At 36.5% G+C, this 17,607-nt stretch overlaps 5 protein-coding genes across 20 annotated transcripts; 2 read left to right on the plus strand and 3 right to left on the minus strand.

Annotated features, from left to right (window-relative positions):
* Positions 1-37: 37 nt before the first annotated feature.
* Positions 38-5,411, plus strand: AT5G48620 (Disease resistance protein (CC-NBS-LRR class) family). Of its 6 annotated transcripts, none has more exons than NM_001344782.1 (5): positions 38-543; positions 924-1,009; positions 1,276-2,216; positions 2,344-2,490; positions 3,164-5,411. In NM_001344782.1, the coding sequence occupies exons 3-5, from the start codon at positions 1,340-1,342 to the stop codon at positions 4,864-4,866; spliced, it is 2,727 nt and encodes a 908-aa protein (NP_001331072.1). In that variant the 5' UTR covers positions 38-543; positions 924-1,009; positions 1,276-1,339; the 3' UTR covers positions 4,867-5,411. The 6 variants fall into 6 exon arrangements, with proteins under 6 accessions (NP_001331072.1, NP_001331069.1, NP_199673.1 ...); NM_001344783.1 differs by having other exon boundaries at positions 77-543; positions 931-1,009; positions 3,164-5,386; NM_001344784.1 differs by having other exon boundaries at positions 410-543; positions 931-2,216; positions 3,164-4,869; positions 4,973-5,386.
* Positions 5,399-7,241, minus strand: AT5G48630 (Cyclin family protein). Of its 2 annotated transcripts, NM_124239.4 has the most exons (9): positions 7,103-7,241; positions 6,906-7,012; positions 6,753-6,792; positions 6,615-6,659; positions 6,416-6,534; positions 6,210-6,324; positions 6,060-6,110; positions 5,789-5,936; positions 5,399-5,701 (listed from the first exon to the last, which is right to left on the minus strand). In NM_124239.4, exons 1-9 carry the CDS (start codon positions 7,132-7,134, stop codon positions 5,597-5,599), a joined length of 762 nt encoding a protein of 253 aa, NP_199674.1. In that variant the 5' UTR covers positions 7,135-7,241; the 3' UTR covers positions 5,399-5,596. The 2 variants fall into 2 exon arrangements, with proteins under 2 accessions (NP_199674.1, NP_001190493.1); NM_001203564.1 differs by lacking the exon at positions 7,103-7,241 and having other exon boundaries at positions 5,437-5,701; positions 6,906-7,102.
* Positions 7,242-7,321: 80 nt separating this feature from the next.
* Positions 7,322-9,682, minus strand: AT5G48640 (Cyclin family protein). 5 transcript variants are annotated; one of them, NM_124240.3, is made up of 9 exons: positions 9,544-9,682; positions 9,321-9,427; positions 9,131-9,170; positions 8,919-8,963; positions 8,606-8,724; positions 8,383-8,497; positions 8,079-8,129; positions 7,812-7,959; positions 7,338-7,691 (listed from the first exon to the last, which is right to left on the minus strand). In NM_124240.3, the coding sequence occupies exons 1-9, from the start codon at positions 9,573-9,575 to the stop codon at positions 7,587-7,589; spliced, it is 762 nt and encodes a 253-aa protein (NP_199675.2). In that variant the 5' UTR covers positions 9,576-9,682; the 3' UTR covers positions 7,338-7,586. The 5 variants fall into 5 exon arrangements, with proteins under 5 accessions (NP_001330774.1, NP_199675.2, NP_001330775.1 ...); NM_001344787.1 differs by having other exon boundaries at positions 7,322-7,691; positions 9,131-9,427; positions 9,544-9,646; NM_001344788.1 differs by having other exon boundaries at positions 8,919-9,170.
* Positions 9,683-10,605: 923 nt separating this feature from the next.
* On the plus strand, positions 10,606-13,698 carry AT5G48650 (Nuclear transport factor 2 (NTF2) family protein with RNA binding (RRM-RBD-RNP motifs) domain-containing protein). Its single transcript, NM_124241.4, has 10 exons — positions 10,606-10,786; positions 11,181-11,257; positions 11,377-11,514; positions 11,702-12,008; positions 12,080-12,309; positions 12,419-12,638; positions 12,752-12,879; positions 12,999-13,064; positions 13,149-13,212; positions 13,289-13,698. The coding sequence occupies exons 2-10, from the start codon at positions 11,213-11,215 to the stop codon at positions 13,465-13,467; spliced, it is 1,377 nt and encodes a 458-aa protein (NP_199676.2). The 5' UTR covers positions 10,606-10,786; positions 11,181-11,212; the 3' UTR covers positions 13,468-13,698.
* Positions 13,699-14,313: 615 nt separating this feature from the next.
* AT5G48655 (RING/U-box superfamily protein) lies at positions 14,314-17,090 on the minus strand. Of its 6 annotated transcripts, NM_001344793.1 has the most exons (7): positions 16,850-16,971; positions 16,208-16,450; positions 16,048-16,105; positions 15,819-15,934; positions 15,481-15,733; positions 15,225-15,375; positions 14,338-14,801 (listed from the first exon to the last, which is right to left on the minus strand). In NM_001344793.1, exons 2-5 carry the CDS (start codon positions 16,418-16,420, stop codon positions 15,509-15,511), a joined length of 612 nt encoding a protein of 203 aa, NP_001332108.1. In that variant the 5' UTR covers positions 16,421-16,450; positions 16,850-16,971; the 3' UTR covers positions 14,338-14,801; positions 15,225-15,375; positions 15,481-15,508. The 6 variants fall into 6 exon arrangements, with proteins under 6 accessions (NP_001318762.1, NP_568701.1, NP_001332108.1 ...); NM_001344791.1 differs by having other exon boundaries at positions 14,314-14,801; positions 16,208-16,959; NM_124242.4 differs by having other exon boundaries at positions 14,324-15,375; positions 16,812-17,090.
* Positions 17,091-17,607: the final 517 nt, after the last annotated feature.

Raw genomic sequence — 17,607 nt, forward strand, 5'->3', positions numbered from 1 at the left:
TAGCTCCATGCCTAATAATGTTGTGTATAATTTTAGTAAATTCAATCATTTCTATCCTAAAGGTTAAATCTTTCATAAATTTGACTTAAAGGATCGGTCTCTTACTTCAAATATCAAACCATGGACTTCAATCGTTTCGGGAAATCTTGTAACTTCATTTTTTTACGGATGTATTATACCAACTTCAGTTAAGTTCAATGATCTTAGTCAAATGATCGAATTCCTCAATCAGAAGCAAATTGGTGAAGAGAGATTGGTTTTCACACTAATTGGGAGAGAGCAATTTCGGTTTTGGTTACTGTAGTGATCAATGCAGCGAAGGTGTTCGATGAAATGCGTAGGAGAGACTTTCGGGAAATTACTTCACTAAGAGCTTTTTTACTGATGCGAATTCCTTTTAATGATAGAACAAGATATCAAGCAAAGAAGCCTTGTGGTCTTGATACTGAATTCTAGAATACACAGTGACGTGGTGGTCTTGTCTTTTGATAAGCTTGTTGTAGCTGTCTCCTCTCTCAATGGCTATCTCCTGCGACTGAAACGGTAAACCTTTATTCTCTTTAGATTCGTGTGTATTCATCAGTATCTGGTCAGGTTACAATAATATATTGCTTATTAACTGATCAATCTGTTACTGTCCTGCCCTGCTTACTATAGTAGACAGTTTCTGTGGTTTTGTAATACTTAGGCATGTGTTAACTATTATTAGAGGACTTACAGTGAGTTAAGGTGTCTTCGTGTGTGTTTCTCTCAAAATGATATATTTGTTACTCTGTATATATATATATATGCTCGTGGAATCCTGATGAGAATTTGGTTACAGCTTTATCAATCCTCTAAATAGTTTTCAACAGTGCAAGGTTTTGTGTTCCTCTCTTGAAAATATAGTCTCTGAAGTGTTAACGAGCTCTATATATGACTAGTTTGCAGAGTTCAGGCAGCAATGTGAATGAGCTAGAGAATCCAATAAGCAATGATAGGACTGGGTCAATAGTTCAAGAACGTGAAGGTTCCGACAACTAAGCAAACTGCTTCTTCAATTTGGTTCCGACAACTTTTATCATTAAAAAATATATAAAATATCTTTTATTATTAAAAAATATAGGGATATATCTTTTATTTGATTAATCATTATATTATTGTAGAGAACCCTCAGCCAAGAGATTGGTAGCTAGATAGATAAGGTTGACTTGGAGTCAACTTCTAGCTTAGAGTTTTGATAAATTTTATAGCTTTCTTCATTTATAGTAAACGTTTTAACTCATTTTTTTCCAGAGAATCTGTACCCTTGGCGTTCTTGTACTGGTTCATCGTAGGTGATACTCGACGTCTAGTTGTTATGGCTGAAGGATTTGTGTCGTTTGGGCTTGAGAAGCTTTGGGATCTCCTGAGTCGAGAATCAGAGCGATTGCAGGGAATTGATGAGCAACTTGATGGACTAAAGCGTCAGCTGAGAAGTTTACAGTCGCTGTTGAAAGATGCAGATGCCAAGAAACATGGAAGTGATAGGGTGAGGAACTTCTTGGAAGATGTCAAAGACCTTGTTTTTGATGCTGAGGATATAATTGAATCCTATGTTCTGAACAAACTTAGAGGAGAAGGAAAAGGGGTCAAGAAGCATGTGAGACGACTTGCTCGCTTCTTAACGGATCGCCACAAAGTTGCTTCAGATATCGAGGGTATAACTAAGAGGATCTCTGATGTGATTGGGGAGATGCAGAGTTTTGGGATACAACAAATCATTGATGGTGTTCGTTCGCTGTCTCTTCAGGAAAGACAAAGGGTGCAGAGGGAGATCCGACAAACGTATCCTGACAGTTCTGAAAGCGATCTTGTCGGGGTGGAGCAGAGTGTTGAAGAATTGGTTGGTCATTTGGTGGAGAATGATATTTATCAAGTGGTTTCTATAGCTGGGATGGGCGGTATTGGTAAAACCACTCTGGCTAGACAAGTCTTTCATCATGATTTAGTCCGGCGTCACTTTGATGGATTCGCATGGGTCTGTGTTTCGCAACAATTTACACTGAAACATGTTTGGCAGAGGATCTTGCAAGAACTTCAGCCACATGATGGGAATATTTTACAGATGGACGAATCTGCACTTCAGCCTAAACTCTTTCAATTGTTAGAGACCGGTAGATATTTACTTGTCCTCGATGATGTATGGAAAAAAGAAGACTGGGATCGAATAAAAGCAGTGTTTCCACGGAAAAGAGGTGAGCTCTTATGGTACATACATGCAGCACTTTTTCTTTTTAATTCATAAAATTGATTATTAAAAGAAATATATAGAATAAATGCCTTTCTTATTCCCTAAGATGAGAAACACAAATATTTTTGCAGGTTGGAAGATGCTGCTTACTTCTCGAAATGAAGGTGTTGGGATACATGCTGATCCAACATGTTTAACTTTTAGAGCAAGCATCCTTAACCCTGAAGAAAGTTGGAAGCTCTGTGAGAGAATAGTATTCCCTAGGAGAGATGAAACTGGTACATATCTTATTATATAATGTTTAGTTTCTCTAACTTTTAAGAAAAATACATTTACATATACTAATTTACATGTATATATTTAAATTATTTTATAAACTTTTATTTTCCTTAACCAAAAAGTAATATTTGTATACATATTGTTAATTTTTCCTTACTATTAGAACAACTAACTAAAAACGTATGGTAATCCATATGCTAATTTAGGCATGTATAAAAAAATATCAATGGTAATCTTGATTTTGACAAAAATAAAAATAATTAATTTAATTAACATGAACAATGAGTGTTGTTGAGGTTCAAAAGGACAATATAATTATTAAACATTAATTTAATCGGATAACAATTAAAAAAATTAACTACTAATCCTAGTACAGTAAGTCAGTAATTACGAACCTTGAAAATTGGTTTTGCTTTTTTCTTCCTATTTTTTATAGGTTTATTCAAATTAGAATATCGAATTATCTACTTTTATGGTTAATTCATGATTGGTTTGATAAAAATTTAACGTAATAAAATCAACTAAATTTGAAAGAAACATGTATTGATTAACCCGTGATTACACGATTCCTTGTAATAAAGTTCAAATAGAATACTAAGACCAAGAATCTAGTGTATTATTTTAATTTGGCAGCTCACATCCTGAAATGTATTAGCTTGTGATATTGTGCAGAAGTAAGGCTTGATGAAGAAATGGAAGCCATGGGAAAGGAAATGGTCACACATTGTGGAGGACTACCATTAGCTGTTAAAGCGTTGGGAGGCTTGTTAGCTAATAAACATACAGTTCCTGAGTGGAAAAGAGTTTCTGACAATATTGGATCTCAAATAGTAGGAGGATCGTGCTTAGATGACAACAGTCTCAATTCGGTTAACCGAATATTGTCTCTGAGTTATGAAGATTTGCCAACGCATTTAAAGCATCGCTTCCTTTACCTAGCCCATTTCCCTGAAGATTCCAAGATATACACGCAGGATTTGTTCAATTACTGGGCTGCAGAAGGGATTTACGATGGATCAACCATCCAAGATAGTGGAGAATACTACCTAGAAGAGCTAGTGAGGAGAAATTTGGTTATTGCAGACAACAGGTATTTGAGTTTGGAATTTAATTTTTGTCAAATGCACGACATGATGAGAGAAGTATGTTTATCTAAAGCCAAAGAAGAGAACTTCTTACAAATTATCAAAGACCCTACTTCCACCTCTACCATCAATGCTCAATCTCCTAGTAGATCTCGCAGATTCAGCATACATAGTGGTAAAGCCTTTCATATATTGGGACACAGAAACAATCCAAAGGTGAGATCTCTTATAGTTTCGAGATTCGAGGAAGACTTTTGGATACGATCAGCTTCAGTCTTCCACAACTTAACATTGCTCAGGGTGTTGGATCTTTCTAGGGTAAAGTTTGAAGGAGGGAAGTTACCTTCTAGCATTGGAGGGCTCATCCACTTGAGATACTTGAGCTTATACGGAGCTGTGGTATCTCATCTACCTTCTACTATGCGGAACTTAAAGCTTCTGCTCTTTTTGAACTTACGTGTTGATAACAAGGAACCGATTCACGTGCCAAATGTTTTGAAAGAGATGCTAGAGTTGAGGTACCTTTCCCTACCTCAGGAAATGGATGATAAAACCAAGTTGGAATTGGGTGATCTAGTGAACCTGGAGTACTTGTGGTATTTCTCAACGCAACACAGTAGTGTGACAGACCTCCTCCGTATGACTAAGCTCCGGAATCTCGGTGTATCTTTGAGCGAAAGGTGCAATTTTGAAACTCTATCGTCATCTCTCCGTGAATTGCGAAACCTCGAAATGCTTAATGTCCTTTTTTCGCCCGAAATCGTTATGGTTGATCATATGGGAGAGTTTGTTCTGGATCATTTTATTCATCTAAAACAGTTGGGATTGGCAGTACGTATGTCAAAGATTCCTGATCAACATCAATTCCCTCCCCACCTTGCCCACATACATCTAGTGCATTGCGTCATGAAAGAGGATCCAATGCCAATTCTAGAAAAGTTGCTTCATTTGAAGTCGGTTGCATTAAGTTATGGTGCTTTCATCGGGCGGAGAGTGGTGTGCTCAAAAGGCGGATTTCCTCAATTATGTGCCCTAGGAATATCTGGAGAATCAGAATTGGAAGAGTGGATAGTAGAAGAAGGGTCGATGCCATGTCTTCGTACTTTGACTATACATGATTGCGAAAAGTTGAAGGAACTTCCTGATGGACTCAAGTACATAACATCCTTAAAGGAGCTAAAGATTAGAGAAATGAAGAGGGAGTGGAAGGAGAAACTGGTACCAGGTGGAGAAGATTACTACAAAGTCCAACACATTCCCGATGTTCAATTTATCAACTGTGACCTGTAGCAGGTAAAAAATAAATTGTATGGTGTTCACTTTGTTTTTTTCTATGTTGTTGTTGGATTCGTGTGAAAGTCATGTGGACAGTCTCAACGACTATACATTGTTCCAGCATCGATCATCTTTGAAATAGATGCAGGAAAGACCAAGAAGCGAGCCAAATTCTCTTATATTGGGAGAGATAGAGGCTGCTTCACAAAAGTCATCAGCTGATCAACAGGTTTTTCCGAAGAATAGCTTATGAAGAATACAGATCCTCAAGTATTAATGATTACGTTTCCAGTCTTGGAGCTCTCGCTTTCAGTGAATCGTTATGTTGTGTAGCTCAGAACTATATTATAGAAACAATGCTTATATTGTTGTTTGTTTTTGATGTGGATGCATGGAACTTGCTTGAGAACTCTTTTACAAAATGGAGAAACGAAACTTGTAAAATTTGGATATTTTCTGTTTATTGTAAAATTTGGATATATTTTAAGAATTGCGTTTTGCTTTCTCGTTTGTGATTTAACCCAGTTCGTTTTGTAAGCTCTATTTACACCATCAAATCTTGTCAGTTTTTTTTGACGTTTTGTTAGTTTTGCACCTCTTTTACTGTGTATACGCAGAGGCAAGACATGGTTGAACCAAGACGAGCAAAACTGATGTACAATAAACAGAATAATCTCATTTCCAAAACTTCTGGCAAAACATTATATTTTCTCAAGGGAACAAAACACACAGACAAGTCGAAACTTTATGGGTTTGTAGCAAGTTTGTTGAAGGCGGCGTGAACTCTCTCTTCCGTGAACAGTCTATGGTTTTCATAGAAATCTAATATCTCCATTGCAATATTCTTCACCTGCCAATATGTTCACAACATTCCGATGAACAACTAAACAAGACCATGCCTTCTAGTAACAACAGAGATAACAGTGCATGGACTTACAATGTTCATGTCGACAGAAAGCTCTTCAAACCATGTCTTTATGTCTTTCTCTTTGTGTACAGAAGCAATGTAAATGCAAGCGAGTGTTATGAGAAACGGCGGATGTATAAGGATGAGGTCCATTCTATATGTGTCGTTGACAAGACCCCTAAAGTTTCCACAACAAAACTTAAAGCATCAAGAGAGCATTTACTTTTTTGCTTGCAAATCAAAACCTGTTTAGGCTCTCTTCCAAGAAGCTTAATGAAGGACAAAAGTTTTGGACACTTACCAAGTTAGATGGGTCATACTAGTGTCATTGATTCCAGAATCCTGCAAGAACCTGCAAGTAATGCAAGAAGGAATAATCAAAACGAAATGCAGAGTATAATGGCAAAAAGATTTCGATGACGACACATATGATCCTAAGCAAACGACTTACTCAGGCAGAGATCGATATGGGTGGAATACAACAAGATAGAAGTTCAATGCTTCCAAGACCTTCATCTCCATTTCCAGAATATCTTTAATCTCATATCGAAACTTTTCATCCGCATCTACAGAGAGTGAAAGCATCCAATCTCATCAGAAACTCAGACAAAAAAAACTCAAGAAAATTTTGGAAGCAGAAAACAAAAAAGAATTTACAAAGTTTTTTCATGTAGAAGACAAGAAGTTTGGCATGCACCACACTCTCTTCTGCTTTGCAAGCCAAATACAAGCATGTAGGAGCAACAAGCCGAGGCTCATATTCCGTCAAACTCTTTCTGTCAAAACACACACAACAGTACCCATAAATCAAATGACCAAGCCTCGTGCTACACAACGATTACCAAAGAAGCCATACCTTGTGTAAACACGACGCATATAGGTTACTGCAGTTGCAACAACTCTGAATCATAAAAGTGCTAAAAATCAGTCAGCATTGTTCAAAGGGTCATAGCACATTCCATATCTCTTTAAGACTAACAACGAAAGACTTCACCTTTGCCTAATCTTAATGTGTTGTGCCAGTTTCGATATATCTGAAATCAAATAACAACAAGGAAAACACGAAAAACATGATTCATGACATTAGAGATGTTAAATCCAATCTGGAAATTAATTAACAAGGTAATCAAATCCAATGAAAACATACAATTAGACATATGAAGCTTAATGAGTCTGAAATCTTCAACAGAGATTCCTCTCTGAGCATCAAGAGGATGAACAACATTAACCTCTTCTGGGTCCTTAAGCTCTTTGCTGTGAAAATAAAACCCACAAAACGAATCAATCAGGAACATGGAAATTGAATTAAAAAAAGACGATCTTTAATCATTGATTGAAACTTACTAGTGCGTCGAAGTCCAGAAATTGGAAGCCATAGCTTCTTTGATCCTTCAACTTCAAAAATACAAGCTTTTTATTTTTATGGTGTGGATAATGAGAGCATAAAGACCACCAAGGAAAAATACAAAACAAAAAAAGTAATAATTCAGTATTTATCTTTTTTGATAGAAAAAAAATTATTTACCAAAAAAAGTTTTTAAAATTCTTATATGAAATCTTTTTTTTTTTTTCATATTTCTCATCTTCATCAATTTGACCTTTGTTTTATTTCACATTTTTGCTTCTACGAGAGGTTTAGGTTTTGGAGAAAATAAAAGGGAAAACAAACCCATTATGATGAACAATTAACAATAATGTTTACTTTAAGATTAATAGGTTTGGTAATAACAGTGTTACATGTTTGCCACAAAGCTAGATGGATGGGCAATTGTGGAAGTCTCTAATCATTTTTTTCTGTGCGATAAGTCTTGGAGATGGAGGTGATTCTCTACAGCTTCAAAGCCAATTTGCTGAAGGCAGAATTCACTTTTTCCTCTGTGATTGTTCTGTAGTTCTCATAGAAGTCCAGTATCTCCATGGCAATATTCTTTACCTGCAACCCATTGCCCCATGTAGAGCTTTCAAAGTCACTAAAGAATACCGAAAATCACGCAAAAGATCATAGCTATTCGCTTTAACTAATGATTGAATAACTTTTAGAAGAATGACTGACCAAGTTCATGTCCTCATGAAGATCTTCAAACCATGCAGTGATATCTTTCTCTCTGTGGACACTTGCTATGTATATGCATGCTAGCGCTATGCGGTAGGGAGGGTGTACAAGAATGAGGTCCATCTTATAAGTATCATTAACAATTCCCCTGAAACACGGAAAATAGGTTTTCAAAATGCTTTTTATACAGGTCAGAGATCTCTTAGATTTTAAGGTTGGAGCTAGGAATTGAGTTCTATGCAATATATCTCATATAGAAGGACTTACCATGTAATCTGGTTCATATTTACATCGTTTAATGCAGCATCTTGCAAAAACCTAGAAATCAAAAGAATGAAGTATTAGAATGAGTGTTGATTTTCTGACCATCAAGGCACACAAAACTCTCACCAAGGAAATATTAAGGTGGTCCAAAATTTTGATATAATGAGAAACATCAAGAACATTGTATGGGAAGACTGCAAGTTTTTACATGTATCATCATTTACACTTCTCCGTTTGTAACCACAGACAATAAGGCAAACATGTTCAAAGCTTCCGAAAAGCGGATAAGAGAGATGAGTGGACATACTCCGATAATGACCGGTAAGGGTGAAACACAACCAGATAATAATCTAGTGCTTCTAACACCTTCATCTCCATTCCTAATATATCCTTTAGTTCATATTTGTTGTACTCATCAGGATCTGCAAAGATATAAGAACCGTTGTCGTCGATATGTCAAAAAAAAGCATATTGAAGGGGAGGTACTCTCATGATTTGAAAAATAAAAAAACAGAAGAAGAAGATATTACACAATCTTTTGATGTAAAAAACAAGATTCCTGGCCTGCACTATGCTTTCTTCAGCTTTAGATGCCAGGTACAAGCACGTAAGAGCAACAAGTCGAGGCTCAAACTCTACCATACTCTTTCTGAGATAGTATAGTAACAAAAGGAAGATATTAGACACCAAAACTGAAAACTTTCGTAACACAGTTAACGTTTTTGATAGCAGAGATGCAACATAGAGAGACACTGGCATGACAAGAATTTAACTCATTTCATTCCTCACATACACAAAGATGCACATTGATGTATACGATCATATCAAAAATACATTGCATACCTGATATAAACCCGTCTCATATACGTAATTGCAGTAGCTACAACCCTACATAAGTAGAAAAACCAAGGCGACGATTCATATACAAGTCCAGGTTACACCAGATATTAGAGCTAGTTAAATCTACAGAAGCAAAACAAAGTAATGGAAGTACTGCAACAGTAGAATCTCTTTGATATAGCAAAAATTGGACCCCCAAATTGTAAAGAACCAACCTTTGCCTCACTTTAATGTGCTGAGCCAATTTCATAATATCTGAAAACAACAATAAATGAAGAAACAAAGAGACATAAACTCAAAAAACTTCTCTGATCAATCTCTAATCAAACCAGTGCAACAGAGACAACAAATTTGCTTAAGTAAGCAGGAGAATTCGAAGAATTAAGAAGAAAAAGGATTTCGTACGATTAGACATATGGAACTTGATGAGCTTAAAATCATCAATTGAGATTCCACGTTCTTTATCGAGATCATGAACTACGTCGACTTCTTCTGGATCCAAAAGCTGTTTACTGTTTCGTACAAACGCAAAAACAAAACAAAAAAATTCGAGAAATTGAAATTAGAAGTTGCTTAGAAGGAGAAGAAGAAGTGAATTTTGATGGGTAAAGTTTTAAAGAACATTTACTAGTGAGATGAATTCCAGAAATTGGCAGCCATTTTTTCCGGTAGACCGTCGAGTCTTTGGTAAGGAGGAGAAGCTTTTTTAGCTCATAAGTTCAACATTTTTCTGTTATCTGTCAAATCTCTTTGGTTGGTGGTCTCATGATCTATCATATCGTTGCTTTTTTCTGAAATTAAATTTAAGGCTCGGCCCATTATCGGCCCAATAGGCAAACAAATGAAAGTATTAACTCTGATATAACATGTTCGTTGTTTTTTGAATAACAGAACATATAGATGATAAAAATTGAAATCTTATAAATAGCTAAGAAGTGACCGAATATATCATTTCGACGAGGTATAATCAGTTTCAAAAGGATTAAATTTGAGTTTGGTTTTTTTCGTCATGATTAAGGCTATAAAAATTCTAGCTTTATATCATCAGCCACACCGAATATTTTTCTCTCACAAGTTTTTGTATCATGTATTGTTCAAACGCTTGATCAGTGATTTTCTTCTAACCATAAGTTTGGGTGTTCATAAAAGAATTTTCAGAAGAACACCACACATTTTTCGTTTGCCTAATATACATGTTCATTTGTTTTATTGAGCCCATACTCCTTTATCAAAACTAACTTTTTTTCTTTAAACATACTAAATTCAAACTAAACTTAGACTAATACATACTCAAATTAACACCCTACATGTTTCTCACGTTCAATATTTGGTACAAGCCAAATAGGTAAACTACAATCTAAAAACGCACGAGAAAAACCGCATGACAAAGGAATAAGCCAAATAAGTTGACTACAATCTAAAAAACGCACGAGAAGAGTATCGATTATCCCGTGTCTAAATTTAATTCCGGTTTTTCGCTATCAAAACAATTCAAGAGGAGTTATTATTCTCTAATTCACCTTATAGAATTCTTTGGGATTATGTGCTAACCCAAGTTAAAATCTAATGTACTCATTAATAAAAGGTAAGTAATATTAAAGTTAGTGGAGAATAAAATCTGTTGAAGAAAGGTGAGGAAGTGCAACGGACCATGTTTGACACGTGAGAGTCAAAAAGGCAATAAAAAAGTCGTCAACACACACACTCTCTCCCCGTCTATATAAACATCTTCTTCACAGTCCCCACAAAGTCCTCTTCCGTTGCCTTTTCGCTTTCTCCGTACACTTGGCCTTCCTTCTAGCGATCAAACCCTAGGTCCCGCCATTGTTGGTCCCAGACTTCAATCGAAGCTCCAATTTCACTAATTTCAGGTGAATCTTCTTCTACTATTTCTCTTCCGTCAGTTTAATGTCACGATTTCGCCGGAAAAATGTGATCTACACTGTTTCGGAGTGAAATGTGAAGTAGATTTCGTTGGTTTCTTAGCTAGTTTGTGCTTTTCTCGAAGTTGTTTCTGTGTTTATTTCATGAAACGATTTTGGGTTGCTTTTGTGAAGTTGATTTTGTTGTTGCCTCTTAGTTCGTTTTCTTGCTTGTTAAGTGTTTATCGAGTCACTATGTGTAGTTCATGAATTACGTTTTCTACGGAAACGATTTTGGAAAGTTGTGTGTGAGATTTAGAGATTTTCTGTTTTTTACATGATTCTTGGGTTGTTCTGTGATTTACATTGATTCTGAGTTTTGACAGTCTTCTATGAATTACAGGTGTTGTTTATTCTCTGGAAGTTGGCGATACAATGGATTCTACTGCTGCAACCAAACGTGTTGTTGACCCACTTACTGTATGTTTTTTCAATTATGGGGTTTCTTCTCCTTTTTACTAGTTGTAATTGTGATTCTTTGTGTGGTTTGTTCTGTTTTTGTTGTTGTTAAAGTGTATTTTTGGGTTTGGTTAATATAGGTTGGGAGTGCGTTTGTCAATCAGTACTACTACATTTTCTGTAACATGCCTGAGCATCTGCCCCGGTTTTATCAAGAGATCAGTAGAGTTGGCCGTGTTGGACAGGACGGAGTCATGCGTGATTTCTCCACTTTTCAAGTAAGTAGTTCTTAGTAGTTTAGTTGGGTTTGGTTGAATGAGGATGAGACTATATCATTTTTATGATGTTAAGGATTAGTAACTAACATGGGGTTGGGCTGGAGTGTCATTTGGTATGGTGGAAATTGGATGGCAGTTTAAGTAACTTGCTAAAAGTGTCTCTCATTGATGCTTATTCTTTGTGCAGGGTATAAGTGAGGAGCTTAAGAGACTGACTTATGGAGATTGCAACTCGGCTGAGATAACCAGTTATGATACTCAAGAGTCTCACAATGGGGGTTTCCTTCTCTTCGTTACTGGATACTTCACTCTAAACGAGAGATCGAGAAGGAAATTCACCCAAACTTTTTTCCTTGCCCCGCAAGAAAAGGGTTTCTTTGTTCTGAATGACATCCTCAGATTTGTTAATGATGATGCTAAGGATAATGTTCCAGAGACCATAGATGGGGAAGTTGTTTCTGGGATAAACTCTACAACACCCACTATTATCAATGGTAAGTTAAACTTATATTTCTTCTAACGCAAATTCTATTCCAATCCTTTTCTTACACTTTAGCTCCTACAGGCATGAAGGGTTCGGAGCAAGCTGCATGTGTTTCAGTGAATCCTGTTTGTAAGGAAGTGTCCAAACCCTTGGATAATGAGAATGCTAAGGATAATGTTCTGGTACCTGAGATTGCTAATGAAGTTGCAAGGACTGAGATAACTTGCAAAGAAGTTGCAGATGATTCACAGAAAAATTATGACCCTGATGATGGACTTGCAGATGCTCCCAAGAAATCCTATGCCTCTGTGGTAAGTAGTCACCCTAGAGGATTCATACTCGATCTTGTTACATCTTATTTTAGGCTTTACTATATCACTTCTTGAGTTTTCTATTGATAATCAATGACTATCATAACAGTTGAAGGTTACGAAAGATAAATTTGGAGTTCCAGCTGTCTCTTTACCTTCTCCAAAGAAGATACCTAAAGACCAAGAACATCAAGCGCCTTCAGATCCTTCTACAGGCCAGATACTCAAAGACCAAGGTCAACAAGCATCTTCAGATCCTTCTCAAGTGATAGAATCTGATACAGTTTCTGAGTCTGTTGATGCTTCTGAAAATGGGCACAATCAGGAAGGTAGTAGTTCACAGTATAGCTGATCCTCAAGTTTTCAATTATAATATTTGGTGGTCTATATTCTCATATCTATTCATGACATGGTTTTATACTTCTTTTGTCTTTTTTATTAGCGGTAGCTGAGGGTACATCTATTTATGTGAGACATCTTCCTTTTAATGCCAACATTGACATGCTTGAGGCTGAATTTAAGCAATTTGGAGCTATTACCAATGGTGGGATTCAAGTCATAAATCAAAGGGTAAGATTGACCAATCAACTAACACTTAAGTATTGGAAGCTTGAATCCTACATATATGACTGGCAGATCTTACATATATTATTGTTCTGAACAATGATAATTTACTGTATGACTGGCAGGGCCTTGGTTATCCTTATGGTTTTGTTGAGTTTGAGGAGGCAGATGCTGCCCACAGAGCAATAGAGGTTTATATTCTAACCTTGAATATAATTTTCACTTTCTTGTTTAGCATTATAGAAAACCGATATGAAATCATCTGAATGATGCAGGCTTCACCTGTGAAGATTGGTGGACTGAGAGCTTTTGTGGAGGAGAAGCTATCGACATCAAGAGGTGAGCAAAGTAGCAAAACGTTGATATGGTAATGTGGAGAAAGAGGATGATGATTGTTTGTTTGCTTGAGTAACAGGTAAAAGAGGAAATGGAAACGTGGGATACGGAAATAGGAATGTGGGAGTGGGAATGAGAGGAAGAGGAAGTTATGGATATGGCTATGATTACAGGAGGGGAGGTCGAGGTCCTGGAGGAGGAGGAAGGTCTTTTAACCGTAGAGGCAATGAATACGTCGCCAGCATCAACTCGTACTAGAGCGGATTTGGGTTCTCTTGTGGCGGATAATTGATTTTTGGAATGGTGGAAAGAAGATGGTAGCAAGACAGACAGAATTGGTAGATATCTCTCTCTCGGGTATTCAAATATTAGTAAAAGGTAAAAAAAAAAAAAAGGATTTGTGGTGATATTATGGCTTATGATATGTAAGACGTTTCTAATTCGACAATCTAAATTTAATGAAATGAATGTGCTTATGCTTTTGTTTTTTGTTTTTTTATTTGATTCTGAACGTGTGGTATACTGGTATTACTGTTCCTTCTTTGACCTAGGAATTTTGACCCGGATGCAGCAGCATGAGCTACTTTTTTACCCAGTATTGAGAAAAAGTGCATTGACGAGATGACATGAGCTGGAAAAACTGAGATATTTCGACTAAACTATATAGCTCAACTAGCCAAATAAGTTTACCGACACTTAGTCGAGTTTAGTTGACTGAGATAGTCTTTGGCTTGATGGTGGTTTAGGTTTCTTGGGAAAGTTAAGTGACCGCTTAACGGTTACTCAGGACTGTTGGATCAGATGGAAAAGATATAACTAAGACAAGTAATTTGAGTCGTTACCAAAACCTAGTCGTTAAGGCCAACAATCTCAGAGGCTACACATAGGAATAGCAAGGTGCGATTTCTATCTTCTTGATATTTAAGATGTCGCGACTCACCAGTTGGTAGAGAAAACAAACTAAGCTAATGTTCAACAATACATTGCTATACCAATCACACTCCATGACTACAAGATTCAAGGCTCAAGAGGTTGGTGTTCTTGGTCTGTTTGTTATCAATGGAGTTCAGGGAATTGCATCTACCACTAGAAAGATCTTAATCACACAACAGTTAATAAAACTGTGGACTAACATTCCAAAAGGATCAAAAACTATAATCTATACACCATTCAATATCCCTCACAAAGAAGGCATCTAAAAAACCACCATATCACCAGCTTGGCCTATAGTATCCAGTTCTTACTTCTCAGTATAACCACCCAGCAAAACGAGAAATCAAAGTAGACTACCATATACAAATCACAATGGAGAAGAATAACACGAAAGCCAAGCTCCTTCTGGCACTTCTACTATCAGGCGCTGAAGGGAGGTATGCACCTGAGGAGCAAAGTGAGGTTATCACCAATAACCAGCAACTCTGGGGTTGGTTTCCTCTTCCACATTATGGCTGGCCCTTTCATAAAAGACGGTTTGGTTATTTTCCTCCCAAAGCTGGCCTCAACAAACAGAACCCCGTGCCCGGATCTCAGACTACAGGTGATGCCAATGTTGCTGCATCCACCAAGTTTCCATGACTAGGTGACGATGCATGCTAGCAAAATGTGACCTTAAGGAGTGAATAACCACAAGGCAGAGCAATAGAGCATCGATTCAAAACCGATTCTATTAGCTTCTGCAATCTATCTTCTGCTACCATTGTACTCTAGACCCAGTGCATGGAGTTCTAATAAATTTCCCTTATTTTTTTTTTATTTTTTTTTTTCACAATAAATTTCCCTTATAATTCCTACTATTTGCTCATACTGACATACATAAATACTTTACGCATTTATCAGCAATGTGAGATGAGAACTGGCATACACGACATGATCAAGATGTAGAATTTTAGTAAAGATTCAATATTAATTTTTTTTTCCATATATCTTATCATCTATCAAGAGAGAAGAGTATCGACTGAGAGGTTTGCAGAGACCTAAATTACATAGAACAACAACTAAAAACAAAGAGTTATTACCAATGATATCCATCGAATGATAGGGCCTTCTGGCTTCTTGATCACTGAATATTTCTCTTCCAACAAAGCAAAATATTCAAAAATACCAAGTCAACGAAGTCCCTTCAATGTTCCAAAGTGAATAGGAGGATAGTCTGATAAACCATTAGACCTGTGAGAATGGAAACCAAATTCCAGTTTAGTTAATTAAGTATACAATTCAAATCTAGTAAATCTCTACAAACGTGGATGATAATATAATCATTGTTTGACCTACAGGGTGGCTGGTGATGTTGCCGGACCACTCATCTAGTGGTTGGAAGGAAAACTCGAATCAGCTCTTTTGCAGTAACCTTTTTCCTACAAGTAGGGCATTTGCCCTGGCGAGATATTGCCATCTTTATACATCCCTTGCAGAAGATGTGACCGCACTTGGTTGACATCTCCTCCGTAAAGGGACACATGCAGATTGGACATGTAAACTTTGGCTCTTCTGGTGGAGGAGCTGGAGCCTTTGATCTAGACACTCTCTACACAAGATAAAAGAAATTGTGAGCTTAGACTAAATCGCATAACTGCACAGTACATGATTCCAGAAATTCACATCTCTCTTACCGAAGACATGTTGACTTCATCATTTACAGAGGCATGCTCACAGTCGATGACAGATTCACTAGAAGGAATCCTTCTGCGTTTGTTGCTTATGTTGGCAGGGAATCTAGTCGTACCTCCTGCAAACACAAAGTAAAATCCATCCATCAAACTCTCTGTCTCTCCCTACTACTTGAGACATGACATTGAACCAGAAGAGTAAAATTTCTTTTCACAATAGATAAAAACTGACCTGACTCTACATCAACCATCAAAGGTCTCCGACGTGCATTTCTTGATTTGCTTTTAGCCTGGTATCAAAATAAAACAAAATCAGTGAACCTACTACACAAACAAATCCTATCCATCACTGCAAAAATGAGAAACTAAAAGATAACAGAAATCAAACATACTTCAGCAAAAGCACTAGCGGATGATTCAATAACATCATCCTCAATAGCATCGACATCAATCATCGTAGGAGCAGGCTGAGACGGTGTAATAGGCACCGTAAGAGTTCTAACAGAAGCAGAGGTCCCTTCTTGATCAACAGGTACCGCATTCAGATCAATCACAGCTTTCCTCCGTCGATTTCCTCGAGGTACTCTCACCTCTGACGTGTTCATCTTTCAGCTCAAAGTAACTAACCTTTGTACCTGTAAGTTTCAACCAAACAATAAAACAATCTAATTTACTCCTCAAAGTCTTATATACAAACTCAAATCATTGCAAGCAAGATAATATAATTTCCGTGAATAATCTCAAAATGTATAGTTTCACATATACTTACAGAAAAAAAAAATCCAAACTTTAGACAGAATTTTTCAAAAGAACACAATTTCACAGCAAAAAGGGAAAAGAATCAATCTCCCAGAAATTCATCGACTTTACGAAATTAAACTCAATTGACAGTAACGAGACGATCAAATTAACAAATCCGATCCTAAAATCGAGAATGATCGTTTTTAATCAAACAACAAGAGAAATGAATTAGATTAGGTTTTGATAGAGAAGAACCTCTTCAATCAATTTGATTCGATGATCGCTATAATCACCTTGAGCCGAATTTCACTCGAGGAAAATCGCCGGAGAGAAATTTGACAGCCAATCGATTTTGTGAAATCTAGGGTTTTTGAATCTTTTTTTCTGTAATAGAGAGAGAAACACGAAGGTGGTGAGAAACGGTGAGAGTTTTTTGAGTTCGTAATAAAAAGCGACGCGGTCGGTGCGATTGTGACACGTGTCGAAATCGTAATGTAGCTTCCTCGTGGTTTACAGTGTTGTTTCCTAGGAAAAAGCAAAATTTCTAAAATGGACCCGTTTGAGATGTTTAAATAGCCCATTGGGTTTTACGTTAGCAATGACGATAACAATTTATAAAACTTTGTTCAGCCCATTTGTTTGGATTTTCAAACACTCGTACAGGTAAATAAAAAACATATAAATATTGCTAAGAAATTCTTCAACTTTTTAATTTTGTAAATCTATCCACCGCATTTTAAAAAAATGTCGAAAAAACGCAAATTTTCAAATTTGAAATAAAATACATGAATGTTCGAAATGTCATTTTAATCGTAACGTTTGATTTTCTGATAAATATTTGGATTCACAATTCACATGTAGAGGTGAATCTTTTTATTTACCTCATCTTTTCTAACCAATCAGAATTTTTTATCTGATAAAATAATAATAATTATAAAATATAACATGTCACCAAACGAAATTATATGTCGGTTTGGCTTTTTACGTTTATAAAAGAGGGTTAGAGTTTAGATTTTATAATTAAACGAAGTTAAATTTCGGTTTAGGGTTA

Source organism: Arabidopsis thaliana, chromosome 5, assembly GCF_000001735.4.
Source record: "Arabidopsis thaliana chromosome 5, partial sequence".
Taxonomy (NCBI): domain Eukaryota; kingdom Viridiplantae; phylum Streptophyta; class Magnoliopsida; order Brassicales; family Brassicaceae; genus Arabidopsis; species Arabidopsis thaliana.

Excerpts from the sequence above, each read along its gene's own strand:
- AT5G48620 (NM_001344782.1), top strand. The coding sequence starts at position 1,340 with ATGGCTGAAGGATTTGTGTCGTTTGGGCTTGAGAAGCTTTGGGATCTC. Across the intron at positions 2,217-2,343 it reads AGTGTTTCCACGGAAAAGAG|GTTGGAAGATGCTGCTTACT; the intron begins GTGAGCTCTTAT and ends ATATTTTTGCAG. Across the intron at positions 2,491-3,163 it reads CCCTAGGAGAGATGAAACTG|AAGTAAGGCTTGATGAAGAA; the intron begins GTACATATCTTA and ends GATATTGTGCAG.
- AT5G48630 (NM_001203564.1), bottom strand. The coding sequence starts at position 7,053 with ATGTTCCTGATTGATTCGTTTTGTGGGTTTTATTTTCACAGCAAAGAG. Across the intron at positions 6,535-6,614 it reads ATGCGTCGTGTTTACACAAG|AAAGAGTTTGACGGAATATG; the intron begins GTATGGCTTCTT and ends GTGTTTTGACAG. Across the intron at positions 5,702-5,788 it reads TTTCTGTCGACATGAACATT|GTGAAGAATATTGCAATGGA; the intron begins GTAAGTCCATGC and ends ACATATTGGCAG.
- AT5G48640 (NM_124240.3), bottom strand. The coding sequence starts at position 9,575 with ATGGCTGCCAATTTCTGGAATTCATCTCACTA. Across the intron at positions 9,428-9,543 it reads TTCTGGAATTCATCTCACTA|TAAACAGCTTTTGGATCCAG; the intron begins GTAAATGTTCTT and ends TGTACGAAACAG. Across the intron at positions 9,171-9,320 it reads CAAGTTCCATATGTCTAATC|ATATTATGAAATTGGCTCAG; the intron begins GTACGAAATCCT and ends TGTTGTTTTCAG.
- AT5G48650 (NM_124241.4), top strand. The coding sequence starts at position 11,213 with ATGGATTCTACTGCTGCAACCAAACGTGTTGTTGACCCACTTACT. Across the intron at positions 12,639-12,751 it reads AAATGGGCACAATCAGGAAG|CGGTAGCTGAGGGTACATCT; the intron begins GTAGTAGTTCAC and ends CTTTTTTATTAG. Across the intron at positions 13,213-13,288 it reads GAAGCTATCGACATCAAGAG|GTAAAAGAGGAAATGGAAAC; the intron begins GTGAGCAAAGTA and ends CTTGAGTAACAG.
- AT5G48655 (NM_001344791.1), bottom strand. The coding sequence starts at position 16,420 with ATGAACACGTCAGAGGTGAGAGTACCTCGAGGAAATCGACGGAGGAAA. Across the intron at positions 16,106-16,207 it reads CCGCTAGTGCTTTTGCTGAA|GCTAAAAGCAAATCAAGAAA; the intron begins GTATGTTTGATT and ends TTTTGATACCAG. Across the intron at positions 15,935-16,047 it reads GATGGTTGATGTAGAGTCAG|GAGGTACGACTAGATTCCCT; the intron begins GTCAGTTTTTAT and ends TTGTGTTTGCAG.